This window comes from Seriola dumerili, unplaced genomic scaffold, assembly GCF_002260705.1.
Source record: "Seriola dumerili isolate Sdu_G_001 unplaced genomic scaffold, Sdu_1.0 BDQW01000018.1, whole genome shotgun sequence".
Classification (NCBI taxonomy): Eukaryota; Metazoa; Chordata; class Actinopteri; order Carangiformes; family Carangidae; genus Seriola; species Seriola dumerili.
The window spans coordinates 2,717,989-2,731,788 of record NW_019174273.1 but is presented as its reverse complement, the minus strand read 5'-3'; the positions used below and the strand labels follow the sequence as shown (position 1 = coordinate 2,731,788).

Genomic DNA, 13,800 nt, shown 5'->3' with positions numbered 1-13,800 from the left:
AGTTAAATTTACTAGTATAAATCTGGTAAAGGTTTGTGTAGAAACAGACCCCCACACAAACACACACACACACACACACACATGGTCCTGAAATAGCTGTAGCGTGTTTGGAGAACAATGAGGCAGTCCCTTCAGAGGCGACAGCTTCCTGTCCCCAACACACCCATCACATTCCTCTGTGCCAGTTTGTGTGTGTTCGAGTATCAGTGCATTCTTGTACTTCTGACCTTCTGCAGCCCAAAGTGCCCGGTCCAACGTGAGGGACCTGACCGAGCTCCACCAGCTGGTGACATTTAAACTACTGGTCAGGGCTTTTGTAAAATGACATTGTTATTATTAAAAGTAATAGTTTGACATTTTAGGAAATATGTTTATTTGCTTTCCTTACACTGATACAAAAATTGACACCAGTCTCACGATAAAAGTGATGGGGATCTAAATAAACAAACAAACAAACTGTATGGTAACCATGAAGCTAAAGCTAGCAGCTGGTTAGCTCAGAACAGACAACCGGACAGTACTCCCAACCAATAAAGAGTCAAATTATTGTTTTTATTCTCAGGTTTTCATTCCAATTAACGGTCCATATAATATAGAGGTAGATGTCCATGTGTTGTTTGATTATAAAGCAGGTCTAGGTTCTATATTAATACTGTGAAAGTATCAAAGCCTCAGTCCACAGAGAAATGCACACAGCCTGTATTCAGACACTGAGCCTTAAAACCAGCCGTCAAGATTTCCTGAACTTTGTAAAGTCACAACAAAGCAGTCACCGCGCTCAGCCATGCCCCTGGACCCACCATCCAAACCTTGCAGGATTTGGTTTCTCTGAGTGTTTACCTGAAATCTGCTATATTTTTTATTGGATCACTCGGAAAACAGTCAGCCAATCAGAAGAGAGGCTCAGAACCTCCTCTCTTCTGATTGGCTCACCGACCTGTTGTTACTAGAGCTCCAGAGAGAAGCCTGAGAGAGGAGATGTAAAACTACATCAGGATGGTTTTTGGTTCTTAAAACCACAAATATATCTTCTTATGGATCAACACTTCAAAACAAAACACTGTAAAAGTTTCAAATATGGACCTTTAAGTTGAAGACTATCCATGAAAACATAAACTCCCCAGGTGCACCAGTGGGTCTCTGGAGTACCCCTTCAAATGTCCATTTGTCACTTCCTGTAGTGAGATCTCATAAGGACAAAAGGAATGAAACTACAGGGTCTATTGAAAGCTGTATGGAAGATTGTGTATTTTCCATAAGAATTCTATCTATTGCGGCTTTATCTCAGTGGTTTTTAGAGCTTTTCACTTATGATACAGGAGCATGTGGGACAAGTTTTGCAAGTTTTAGCCAAAAGCAAATTTAAAAACGGTCTTTGATGTAGATTAGGGAAAAACATATAAAGTTAATTAGGCCTTTAGTAATGAAAAATAAGCTTGAGAATCTCCCTTGTGTTGGGATGTAATGCCAACATACAGACGCAACATCAACTGGACCCATGTCCTGCCCTGCTGAACTGTCCTTGAGCAACACACTGGAACCCTGCCAAGTTGTAACTGATATTCCTCTTGCATGAATGTTCTGTTTTTGAATGCTGGTGTGAAAATATTATATCCAGTCACTTCCGAACTGAAATGTACAGATTTGTATCAGACCCGATAAACACAACATCTGGTGTATGCTAAAGAAATGCACAGCCTCATTGTTAGCCACAGATATGATTCAAACACAATGAATCAATGTTAAATGTACACTCAGTCTATACTGTAATTCATTAAAGAGATTACAATCAGGGTCAGATCCTCCATGACGCTATTAGGGAGGAAACAGATGAGCTGTCCTGCTATTCTGGGACTCATATGATTTACTGACTTTATTCAGTGTGTGTGTGTGTGTGTGTGAGCAGGTTGAAATTACTGTTGCCTGAAGCTTCTTTTACTGTGATGCTGCAGGACAAAGGTGTTATTTAGGCTTTGTTGTTGTTTGTATTAGGCCTTAATTTGTGACTGATGAAAACATGACTTGGGATCTCAGCAGCAGCTCTGTCGGGGGAAACTCAGAGCAACACATAGGTTGATGAGCTTAAAATAATATGTGCTGAAATACATTAGCGTTCAGAAGGCGTCAATGAATGGCTTTATGGTAGCAAATACGGCTCCACATCAAAGCAACACACGGCGTACAAAAATAAACCAAATATCTATGTGTTACTACAAAGCTGACACGGCTCACGTACCTTCTCTTTGGTGATTTAAACGGGTGGTTATACCATCCCTCTGTATGCCAGAAATATCCCCCTGCAAGTCGCTTAATCATGGACGACAGGGCTCCACACGGCCCAGCCGCAACCGACCCTTCATCGGATTCCAAGCGGGATCCAGCCCCTTCAGAGCCCTTCTGCAGCGCCGCTGCCTCTCGGTAGATCCAACCTCCGGTCAAAGTGACACCTCCCTTTCAAAATGTCTGCTTTAGATTCGTCCCGTTTTTTAAAATCATATTTGCCTTGTCCTTTCACCCGCAGCGTCGTGTTATTTCTCTGTGATGATGCCAGACTCGGTAGAAAGACGACTTCATATCTTATTTATTTGGCTGGACCACTTCACATCCGCCTCCTCGTTTCCGCTGCTTCACACACTTTTTCCTCCGTTGTGTTCACGGTCTTTACGGAGACACGTAAACACAACCGCTTTCTTATTATCTTCTTATTATAACTATATTTTTAATTAAAGTGCTGGTTTAGAACTTTTTTTTTTTTTTTTTAATAAGCAAGGCCTTGTCGGAGTCCACTGTGTGAGTACAGCACCCACATAACAGACCCCCCCCCCATCCTGTCAATCACCAGTGTCCAAACTGAGGTTCGAGGGCCTTCAAATGCTCGTTAAGGCTCGCGGAAGTCCCTGTCAAACTTACAGTAATTTATTCACTAGAAATGATTTCAATTGGAGAAAATAAAATGATCAGCTGCTCTACTTACAAAATAATGAATTCATGCTGACATTTTCATAGGATTTCTTGACAGAAATTCAACTCATACTCTGATATATCCAGCATTTTATGTTTACTCCTACAGAAGACAGAAGCCAGGGTTGGCTTGCTAGTTAAATCAGTTGACATTTTTCTGGTGACGTTAGGACTGCAATATTCTCACACAGTCCCTGCCCTTTCAACCAATCAATTGCTAGCATGCCTCAATCAGTTGTCTTAGAGAAAGACATAGCCTCTTGAGTGGCACATTGGAATGATCTAATGACTTCAATCTATAGTATGAATGAGTTCAATCAAATATCCTGATTTATTTGAGTTTTAGTCTGGACAAGCAGGAACTGAGACTTTTGGAAACAACAACACAGACGCCCACCTCGTCTTCTGATTGGCTCTTATCAGTCACGACTATCAAACAGTGGTGAATGCAACTCTTAATTCACTTGGAAGTCATCTTCAATACAAATATAGTGATTTTGTGAACAACTAATTGTTCTTTACAGTGAAACTGAGACAACCAAATAGAGACATAAAAAATTCAGAAAAATCTAGAAATAAATCCATTTTAAAAAAATGTGAGAATAGAGAAATAAATAACAGTAAAAGTGTAAAAATATCTCATCTTTTATTGATTTGTTAAATAAAATATTCAGTTATTTATTTTAGTCCGACATATTTTTTCAGAAACACTGACCAATGATAAGGCGTGTTCAGACTACGCAGTGTGTGTTGATGATCTGCCGAGCCATCTCCATGTTGCCACTAGCGTGGTAGATGTGTGACAGGTTGAAGGCGATCTCCCTCCTCAGATCCACCTGATCATCAGCGATACCCTGAGAACACATCACCGTGATTATGAAGAGTTAGGCGAGTGAAAGTCAACATGAAGACACGGGTTAGTACTTACCTCCAGTTTCTGTGTCGGCATTGTAAGTGCCTTCTGGTAGTAATGTATGGCCAAATGTGTGAGGCCCATCTGGTGCAGTGCTCTGCCCAGGTTGTACATGCTCTCCTGACACTCTCCACGCAGCTCCACGTAGCGCCACAGGAAGGAGAAACCCTGAAAACACACGTCTAATTACGACGGTACGTTGCCTGTGTTGTGTGAAAAAGAACCAGGAGAGGGTTGACAACACTTTACCTGCAGCACCAGTGTATGTCGCTTGGCTACATACTTCTGAGACGCCATGTGGAAGAAGGTGAGGCCCACACACAGGCTGTGTAGGGGGTTGTTGGGGTGAGTCTGGAAGGCCTGAACATACTGGCCTAAAGATACACGAGAGATTTGAAATGAACTTAAAATGGTAAAAATATAAACAGAAGCCTGCTGGAGGAAAAGTGGAAAATTAAAAAAAAATGTGTTATTTACTCTAAGCTATTATCATGTTTTAATTCCTATTTTTGCTTAACTTTTTCTTTTTCTATTCCATTTTCTGTTCATTTTCAATCTTTGCTTGTTTTTGTTTCATTCCTGCAACTGTATTTTTTCTTTATGTTTTTGCAAACTGAAATCCTGTCTTTTCTCTACCCTGAAAGGTGAGCAACTACAGCTCATGACTAGTATAGATTTTGTTGCTCTTTACCTAACTTCCATCTCACCTGACCTCCTAAAGCGTTTATGGCAGAAAGGCTTAAGTACATTCCTAGCCAAAAGAAGGAACAGTAATCTCACATAACTTGCTAACACACATTGTATGTAGCTTGTGTTTAGAGTGCATAGAAAAATGATTTTCCCTTGCCTTTCAGGGCTTCCGTACAAACCTGAACAACATGAGAAGGTTGCTGCAAGCGCGGTCCTGAACTCAACACTAATTCCATCCAGCTCTGACAAATGTTCAGTGTGATGGATCCCAAACAAGTTTCAAGTGTGGAGGCCAGGACACACGATTTAATCTAAAACTGTACGGCATTTTTCAGAAAGCGGCGATGTGCAGCTCAGTGGCTAAAACCTGCAGAAATCTACACTATGTATGTTTTGTACCCAGAGCATGTTTGAAGCTGCCTGACACCATGGCGTTGTGTCCACAGAGGACACACAATGCGTGGTTGTCAGGGTGTTTCAGCAGCAGACGTAGACAGAAGCGATGGTGGCGCTGGTGCTCAGAGGTGATCGTCAACTGAGGAAGGTAAAAGACAATTTGTTAGTAAGATTTGTTATTTAAGAAAAGGTTTATTTAGAGACACCTAAACACACCTGGTTGAAGATATTCCAAAGCTGAGGCAGATCCACGTTTTCCATCAGCATTAATCTAGAGAGGAGAGAAAAAAAGAAGAAAATTCACTCTCACTCACTCGCCAATTTTGAACATCTTAAGGTGTTTAAATTTGGGTGCTACCTCTTTAGAAGAAACAATTCCCCATTCAACCTACATGTAAATTAAGGATAGGAATATTGACATTATTAATATCTTTTGTATAGGCTACTACTTATTGAGAAAAATATAACTTCAATATCATAATTGACATATTCATTTAATGTTGTGTGTTTGTCTAAGCAGCAGTTGAGAGGGATGAAGATGTAGAGACAGAGCAGGTGGGGGGGGTGGGGTTAAGCGAAGCAGGAAGCAGAGCGTGGAGCACACCTGAACCACTCACATACAATACGGGACCTTTAAGTTCCATTCACACGTTTCAGACAGTATTTTCTGTCATCTTTGGGTCTTTAGACATAATCGTGGTGTTAAGGCGGTATTTTCAGTCCTTTTTTGATGTAATTGACGTGTTTTCTGCCATTCAAATTTGGGAAATTAACACTGACGTAAAAATAGGTGTTTTGGACCTAACTGTGTTCCATAGCCTAGGCTGTTGACACGAGGTAGGCTGGGTCCATGGATTATCAGCTCTGACATACTCTCCAGTTGACGTGTGCATGTGAGTGTACCTGATGTAGTTGTAGGCCTTGTAGTAGTTGTGGTCCAGGATAGTGGCAGACAGGCCGAAGAACTCCAGCTCCTTCCTCCTGGGCTTGTTGTCATAAAAGGAGTAGAACTCCATGGCGGACTCCACCAGGAGCTCCGCCTCTCCGTAGCGGTGCACCTCACACAGCGTCAGTACGCAGCTCACCAGCAGCTGCCACCAGTCCTCTCTGGACAGGACATTGGTTTTACCTGGTCACAGAGACGACCAAGACCAGCAGGTATATAAATATGTACACACACAAACTCAAACTGGTCCTCACAAACATGGCTTTACAAGTACACACACACACATACCAGTGTTGTCCAAATAGGCAGCTTCATGGTCAGCGATCTCTGGCAGCATGTCTTTGACCTTCACCAGCCTCAGGTGATTCTCACCTGACACCGTTACAGAGCGAACACACACCGTAGCTCGCTGCATGGCCACCTGACACACACACACACACACACACACACACACATACTCGTTTGAATCAGATGAATCAGCTTTAACCGGCTCATTGTTAAAAGACATCAATGAAAAAATACTGGTCTAACAGTAAAGAACAAAGTGTGTGTAAAGTGTATGTGTGTTACCTTAAGCAGCATGGAGATCATGGAGATCATGGCATCCAGGTAATCCTGTGTTTGTCCCTGAGTCTTCAGCAGCGTGGAACGATGCAGAAGCAGCTTTAGTTCCTACAATACACACACACACACACACACACACTGTTTTTAAATAAAGCCCTGTAGTGGCGGAAAAGAAAAGGCTGGGAGACATTTTGCATGATAAAATTAAAAAATACTCATGGTAAGTCAAAATTATGAATCATGAATTATCATACTTAGTCAAAACTATGCAACAGTAAATCACAAGATTGGTTTCTCCCACTAAAATAAGATGCAATATAATTCAGACTCAATATTTCCTAAAAAAACAAAAACCATCTCAGTGTAGTTTTACATCTCTCAGGCTTCTCTCTGGAGCTCTAGTAACAACAGGACAGTGAGCCAATCAGAAGAGATTGGCTGATTGGCTGACTGTTTTCTGTGTGAACCAATAAAAATATTGCAGATTTCAGGTAAAACGCTCAGATAGTGGATGGTGGGTCCAGGTGGGCGGGGCTTGGGGCGTGGCTGAGAGCAGTGACTGCTTTGTAGTAACATCACGAAGTTCAGGAAGTCCTAACAGCTGGTTTTAAGGCTGTGTGCATTTCTCTGTGGACTGAGGCTTTGATACTTTCACAGTATTAATATAGAACCTAGACCTGCTTTATAATCAAACAACACATGGACATCTACCTTTAGACTATATGGTCATGATTTAGATTTAGTATTTTTGTTAACTTTTAATTTTCCAATAACCTTTCCTTGTCATTGCGTTTTGTTGAAGTGACAGAAGCTGGTAAATGAGGTATATTCCTGGAAAGTGATAAAATGAATCACTCTTAAGAACTAGATACTACAGGATGTTTGACTCCTTTTAACCCGTAGAGAAACACTGGGCTCCTTGCCTTCTGAGCGGCCGACGAGTCTTGTGACAGTGTGTCGCTGTCGTACATGGACTCCAGGGCCTTGAGGGCGCGCTCTGGCCGGCCCAGTTGCTGGTGCAGGGTGGCCAGGGAGAGCCGGGCCTCCAGGTGCTGCGGGGCCATCTCTACCACCTTAGTATAGCTATCTGTTGCCGCCTCCATGTGGCCCAGCGCCTTCAGACATTCTGCAATGGAGAAGGGATGAAACCAGAGCAAGGAGCAGCAGTTTTTTATTTTCCGTAGTCGAGTTCAATTTGACTTCAGTTAGGAACTAGTTCCAACTGACAATGTTGGTGCCTTTAATTTCATTGGTGCAAAATCTGAATTCTTATCATCCGTGGTGAAGAAAGAGCGCTGGAGTCCAGGATGTATGAGTGTGAGTCTCTTTAACATCGGTCTTACCTGCGTGCCGGAGCCAGATGACAGCCAGGTTGTACTTGTCGGATATAACGAGGGCGGACAGCAGAGGCAGAGCAGACATGTACTCGCCCTCCTCCAGGTACGCTTCACCCACATCCAGGTACAAGTCTCCGATCTCCTCTGGACTCTGCTCCATCAGGGACGGCACCAGGTTCTATGAGTGAAAGACACATTTCATTTTCAGTCTCAGAAGAGTTCGAACTCTCTCCTAGAAATCAAGATTCTTAAGTTAGATATAATAATAATGAATCTAAATGACTCTTATTGTGAAAAGTTGTTTACCTCCAGAGGTGTGTAGACATGTAGGTGTATGAGGCAGACAATTAGCTTGGCCCTCAGGTCCACTGGGACACTGTCTGGTACCTGTACACATTTAATTACACCTGGACACACGCACGCACGCACACACACAGACACACTTTCAATCAGTGTTAACACTGCATGTGTGAAAAGTCACAGCTGAGGTGAGAAGATTGTTAGTCCGAGCTAAATTTCCACAATAACACAACAAACCACAGTGGACCTTTGAAAGTCATGTGACTCTAGTGAGTTGTTCATTAGTTTCACTGAGGTTGAAGGATGATTTTTACCTTTTCTAAACTTGTTTGACATTTATCAGACATACTTGACAGAGTAAATGGTTCTCACCAGACTGTTCAACACCAGTTATTTACATCTAAGCAACTATTCCTCTGTAAAGTAATATTGATGATAATAACTTTATTTATATAGCACCTTTCAAAACAGAATTATAAAGTGCTGGACACAGAGAAGAGGTAATGTAAGGCAACATGTCAAATAGCAAAAACAGACAAAGGAAAATAAAACCAAAAGTAAAAACTAAAGATAAAAGCATTGAAATCAAGAATTAAAAGCAAGAAAGAAAGACTGAAAGAGAGACAGATATTTTCCGTGACAGACACCCAGGCATCATAATCACAATTTCACAAAGCATTTTTTTATTTAACGTTTTACAAATCCTAGTGTGCAAGCAATACAACATATCAACCCTGGCAGCAGCTTGTTCATAGTAAAGCTAATATCATGCAAACCAACTGGCTCAAGATTACTCACTAAACGGCACAGTAATTGTTTCATCGTGATTATCTTGTTTTCATAATTGGAAGCCAAAATGGCCTCGCCCTAACTCCTACTCAAACTGATGCTCACTCCTCATACTGGATCAGTGACCTCCTGTTCTTCCCCTACGCCTTGTTGTAGCCTGGTGTAGCCAGCCGTCCAAGATCGGGACCTCATTGACCAAGAGGGGCCAGAGAATTGGCGGGACAATGTCATGTTGGTGTATCCAGGTCTGACTCGTCCAGGCTTCCAGCTCTTGGTTGCTCACTCAGATGTATGATATCTAATAACATCTGCATACTGACATTTTTTCAGTCACTCACCTTTCTCCTCAGCTGCCTTCTCCTCTTCAGTCTTTCCACCTTCTTCATTCTTCTTCTCCTCCTCCTCCTTCTCAGTTTCTTTCTCTACCACTTTCTCCTCTTGTGTTGGTTCCGTGACGCCTGACGTGGATTCATCCCTGACCAGAACAATGCCTGCAAACTGGACCAAGACCTAGGACAAGACACACAGTGTATATGCATTCATTAGGACCAACAAAAAAAAAAAGAAAAAAAAATAGATGAATAAGTAATGAAGGTGACCATTGCCTCATTTGCTCCTCCAGTAACAAACTGCTTACAACATCCCTGCATCAAGTTTTTACAGATATTTACAAATTCAAGACTATGTCAGGAAGCATGTGTCTTATTTTGAAATGTTGGGGGGTTGTTGTCATTGTCAGGCATAATCTCATACAATTTAAAACATTACAAAGACTTTATAGAAATGATTCAGGCTAAGAATGAATGTGTCGAGTCCAATGTAAAACACCATGCTGTGTATTCTGTTTCCATTTGTTCTCTCATAAAGTAATATAATGTAATATGTAAATATAATGTTGTTCTTTTTAAAGAAACACTTGCACTTAATCTATCTGTAACTTCAGTCACAGATAAATTAATTGCAAGGCGGTGTTGTTTTTTTCCTTTTTGTAAGTTTGCTTTCTGACTATACTAAAAGAAAAAAGGTGTACCTGCATGGCCTTGTTGTACTGGCGGCTGGCGATATAGAGCTCAGCTGCCATGTTGATGAAGTCATCACTGACCAGGTTGGGGTGTCGCGCCAAAGCTTCCTCGATCACACTCAGAGCTGAGGGCAAGTCATTACTCTCATAGTATTGCCTAAACAGGACACACACACACACACACACACACACTTATATACAGACACATGTTGTTTTTTCTTCATGCCTCAGTGTGTCTCTCGTACTTGGCCATGTCCTTGGAGAGCTGCATGAAGTGCTCTCCGTCCTCCAGCGGCAGCAGCGACAGGATCCTGCGGTAGCCGTCCATGCAGTGCTTGTGCTCCCCCAGGCGCATGTGGAGGCTGGAGCGCTCCCACAGGTAGCGCACGTTGGTGGGGTCGTACTTGATGGCTGTCAATCCAAAGAGTCAAACTGTCAGTCTTAGAAGTTAAGAAGTGGGGTTTCAACATGTGTTTCCCAAGTCTAGCAAATTAAATTCAAAATAAATCTGTGGGTTACATTCCTTAAGTAAATATGTTCTTATTACTCACATATACTGAACAAACTTGAACACAACACTTTTCTTTTTACTCAATTTTTGTGAGTTGAAATAAAAGATTTTAAAAAGGTTTATTCCTCTTAAAATATTCTTCTAATATTATGACTGTATTCTTTTAATATTATGATTTTATTGTTGTAATATTATGACTTTATTCTCATAATATCATGATTTTATTCTCAAAATTACAACTTTATTCTTGTAATTTCAGATTTTTTTTCCCACAATCTTTTCTTTCAACTCTTGAAAAATGTTAGTAAAATCAAAGTTTTTATATTTATATACTTTATGTATTTTATATTTTGGTGACTTTGTGTTTGAGTCACTGCATACAGAGGCGTTGACAGCATTGGGTAAGTGTTCTTAAGCAGACTGATTATGGTCCTGTCTTTGTGATTACAAATAAATTCAACAGAAAAAATGTGAAAGCAAAAACTAAATCAAACAAGAAGAGTGTTTGTTAAGATTCTCAGTCCGAAAGTACAGAAGTATCTATGTTGAGATTAACCTTTGGTGTAGCAGACAATGGCCTGTCGAATGTTGTCCTGCTCCAGAGACATCTCAGCCAGTCGGATCCACTCCTCGCAGTCTGAGGGGTTCAGGTGGGCAGCGATCAGACTGAACTGCAGTGCTTTGTCCACGTCGTCGTCGTCCTCGTAGATCATAGCCAACGTGGAGAAAGGCTCATAGGCCAGAGGAGCTGCATGAGAAGGGAGAGGAGTTGGGGAATATATAGATGCCTATCCCTCTGTGAGATAATGTCAAACCTGAAATCTCCAACAACACCCTGAGCTCGTTTCATACCTTGTCTTATGATCTCCATACACATTAAAATGGCGTCCTCTTTCTCTCCTCTGGCATAGCGGATGTTGGCTTCTCCCATCAGCCCTCTCAGAGCTCGGGGCAGCTTGCTTCGATGACGCCTCTCCTGAATACAGCCATACAATAACACACATTAAGAGCTGGCCTTAACACACTCACTTTAGATACTGTTGTTCATCCTCCCCCTCCTCCTCACCTTCATCATCTTCTTGTTTTCTCGGTTAAGCTCCATCTCCAGTGCGAAAACATCTCCCACTGTCAGATCCTCCTCTGCCTCCTCCTCTTTCTTCCTCCTCCTCCCACCTCCTCTCCCTCCTCGCCTCCGCCTCTTCTCTGTCAGCCCCAGCTCTTCCTTTACGCTCTCCTCCTCCACCTTGTAATCCTCATCATCTTTGTCATCAACATAGCTCAAGCTGTCCTCCTCTTCGTCCTCCTCCTCAGAAGATGGTAGCTCTGGTGTTTCTCCCAGCATGGAGGCGAAGGCCTGCTGGACTCCTGGGCTGACTCCCTCTTCTGCCAGTAGAGGAGAGTTGTGTCAGTGATGACCTCAACAGTGTTTTCATGTTCTAGTACTTTCAATTATCTATCAATTAGTCATCAATATACGAGCAGAACCAATATCTGTCTTTTCCATAAATATGACATCTGGATTCATCCTCAGCTCAGAATAAAATCTATACACTTCCAGCTTTATCATTCATTAAGGAAATTCAAGTCTCCTAAATGATTAATGAGTTGACTGCACTGAATAATATATAAAATAGTTTTCTCCCACTCAGGCCCTTTCACTGCAGACATTACTGTATGTGCACTGGCACACATTCATACTTCTAGCTCCACTGGATTAAAATAGAGGTCCTGTTCTCTATTGACCCGTTGCCATGGTGAATAGTAGTACCGGAGCTCCATTGATGATGGCTACTTTTTATTCACAAGTCATGCACTTAACTCAGAGTGACAATAACTTTGTTGAGTGTTTGTTAACTTTGTTGTTAATTCATATTTTTGAACCGAGCTGCTGTTGTGGGCATTTGTCCTACTGTAATATGGAATATTTGAAAGAAAGAAAGAAAGAAAGAAAGAAAGAAAGAAAGAAAGAAAGAAAGTAAGTAAATAAAAAATTAACTCAGAGTTAACCGAAACCGTACTTACCAGCCGCCCATCCCAGAGTACTGACAATAACTAATAATAATAATAATAATAATAATAGAAAAACTATTGTGGTGATTAATTTTACCGATTTTCCCCGGGATTTGTGCCGAGGTGGAGGGCTGGGCATCATCCTCCACATCCTCAGTTTGTCCCTCTGACTCCTGAGAGGAAAGAAAACATTGTCTTTATGTCTCCTACACAATAGTGGAGACGTAACAGTCAAATAACAGTAGTAAAGCTACATTTAGCAAGAAGATATACGGTGGTAGTAGTTTGACTGAGGATGTAATAACAGCCAACAAGCTAATACTGCTACAGCTAACAAGCTAACATTAGCTCTGAGGCTCTAAAAGTAAACAGATAACAGATACACAAGATTTCCAGGCACCAACTTTCACCATAGTGATATTTACCTTCGCCCTTCGCTCGTCTCTCCTTTTGTCAAACTCCTCAAAAGTTATCCTTCCCTCCAGGTAGTCTATGAGCTCAGCGCTGAAGCCGGACATCTCTGTCTGTCCTGTTCTCCCTGTGTCTCCGGCTGAAGCTGACGGACAAGCGATGGACAGGGGACGCTTCTTCAAACCTACCGCGTCATACACCAGATCAATATATATATGAATACAAACCGAAGAGAGGAGCAGACATCTTCAATACTGACTACTGCACTTCAAATAAACACCATCCGCAAGCACGTTGAACTACAGTCACGTGACCTGCTACAACATCCGGCTTGGTGTTTTCAAAACAATATAAAAATAATATTCTTTTGGCGACACCGAGTGGTGGAAAATGAGAACCATTAGTTAGTGTATGCAAAGAGTGAAGCAGGTCTATATAATGGAACGAGTAATGATTGAAAATGGACGCTTTTACACAACGGTGGACTGTGTTACACAATACCTTGATGTTTAAATGAGTGAGATAGATAGTTGTAACAAAATTATATGGACTGTCAATGTTTCCCCTTGACACTGTAATGCTGCAAATGCCTCCCTTTGAGAAACGTGTCTCTCTATTTATTTATTTTAATTATTATTTTAATTTGTGTTTCTTTAGGCATTATAGTGTACTGTAAAATAATGTAAACAACTAAATAAAAGGTTCCAAAAAATAATAAAGCCCCCTTACACTCAAAAATTATAATTATTATTACTTCAGTTGAATGTTTGAGCTTCACTGTGCAGAATGATGTATGCACAGTGTGATTTCTGTTTTCTTCTTTTATTCATTTATTTTTTAAATTACATTCAGCATCAATCAAATATTTCCATAAAATATACTGAAGTTTTATTCATATATTCATGTCTGTCATAAATGTCAAAATACCTCTTAGCTAAAGTAGCTTAGGTG

General features: G+C 41.2%; 1 protein-coding gene across 1 annotated transcript; it reads right to left on the bottom strand.

Moving 5' to 3' along the window:
- Positions 1-3,605: 3,605 nt before the first annotated feature.
- On the bottom strand, positions 3,606-13,121 carry gtf3c3 (general transcription factor IIIC subunit 3). Its single transcript, XM_022760678.1, has 19 exons — positions 12,864-13,121; positions 12,536-12,611; positions 11,495-11,811; positions 11,281-11,404; positions 10,985-11,176; positions 10,163-10,328; positions 9,927-10,074; positions 9,235-9,406; positions 8,114-8,214; positions 7,814-7,985; positions 7,394-7,596; positions 6,477-6,578; positions 6,195-6,327; positions 5,864-6,089; positions 5,177-5,231; positions 4,964-5,099; positions 4,124-4,248; positions 3,890-4,042; positions 3,606-3,815 (listed from the first exon to the last, which is right to left on the bottom strand). The coding sequence occupies exons 1-19, from the start codon at positions 12,954-12,956 to the stop codon at positions 3,693-3,695; spliced, it is 2,817 nt and encodes a 938-aa protein (XP_022616399.1). The 5' UTR covers positions 12,957-13,121; the 3' UTR covers positions 3,606-3,692.
- Positions 13,122-13,800: the final 679 nt, after the last annotated feature.

Bases quoted from the DNA above. Each gene is read 5' to 3' on its own strand.
- gtf3c3 (XM_022760678.1), bottom strand. From the start codon at position 12,956: ATGTCCGGCTTCAGCGCTGAGCTCATAGACTACCTGGAGGGAAGGATA. The intron at 9,407-9,926 runs GTACACCTTTTT...GTCTTGTCCTAG, and splicing joins AGTACAACAAGGCCATGCAG to GTCTTGGTCCAGTTTGCAGG. The intron at 4,043-4,123 runs GTAAAGTGTTGT...GTGTGTTTTCAG, and splicing joins GACATACACTGGTGCTGCAG to GGTTTCTCCTTCCTGTGGCG.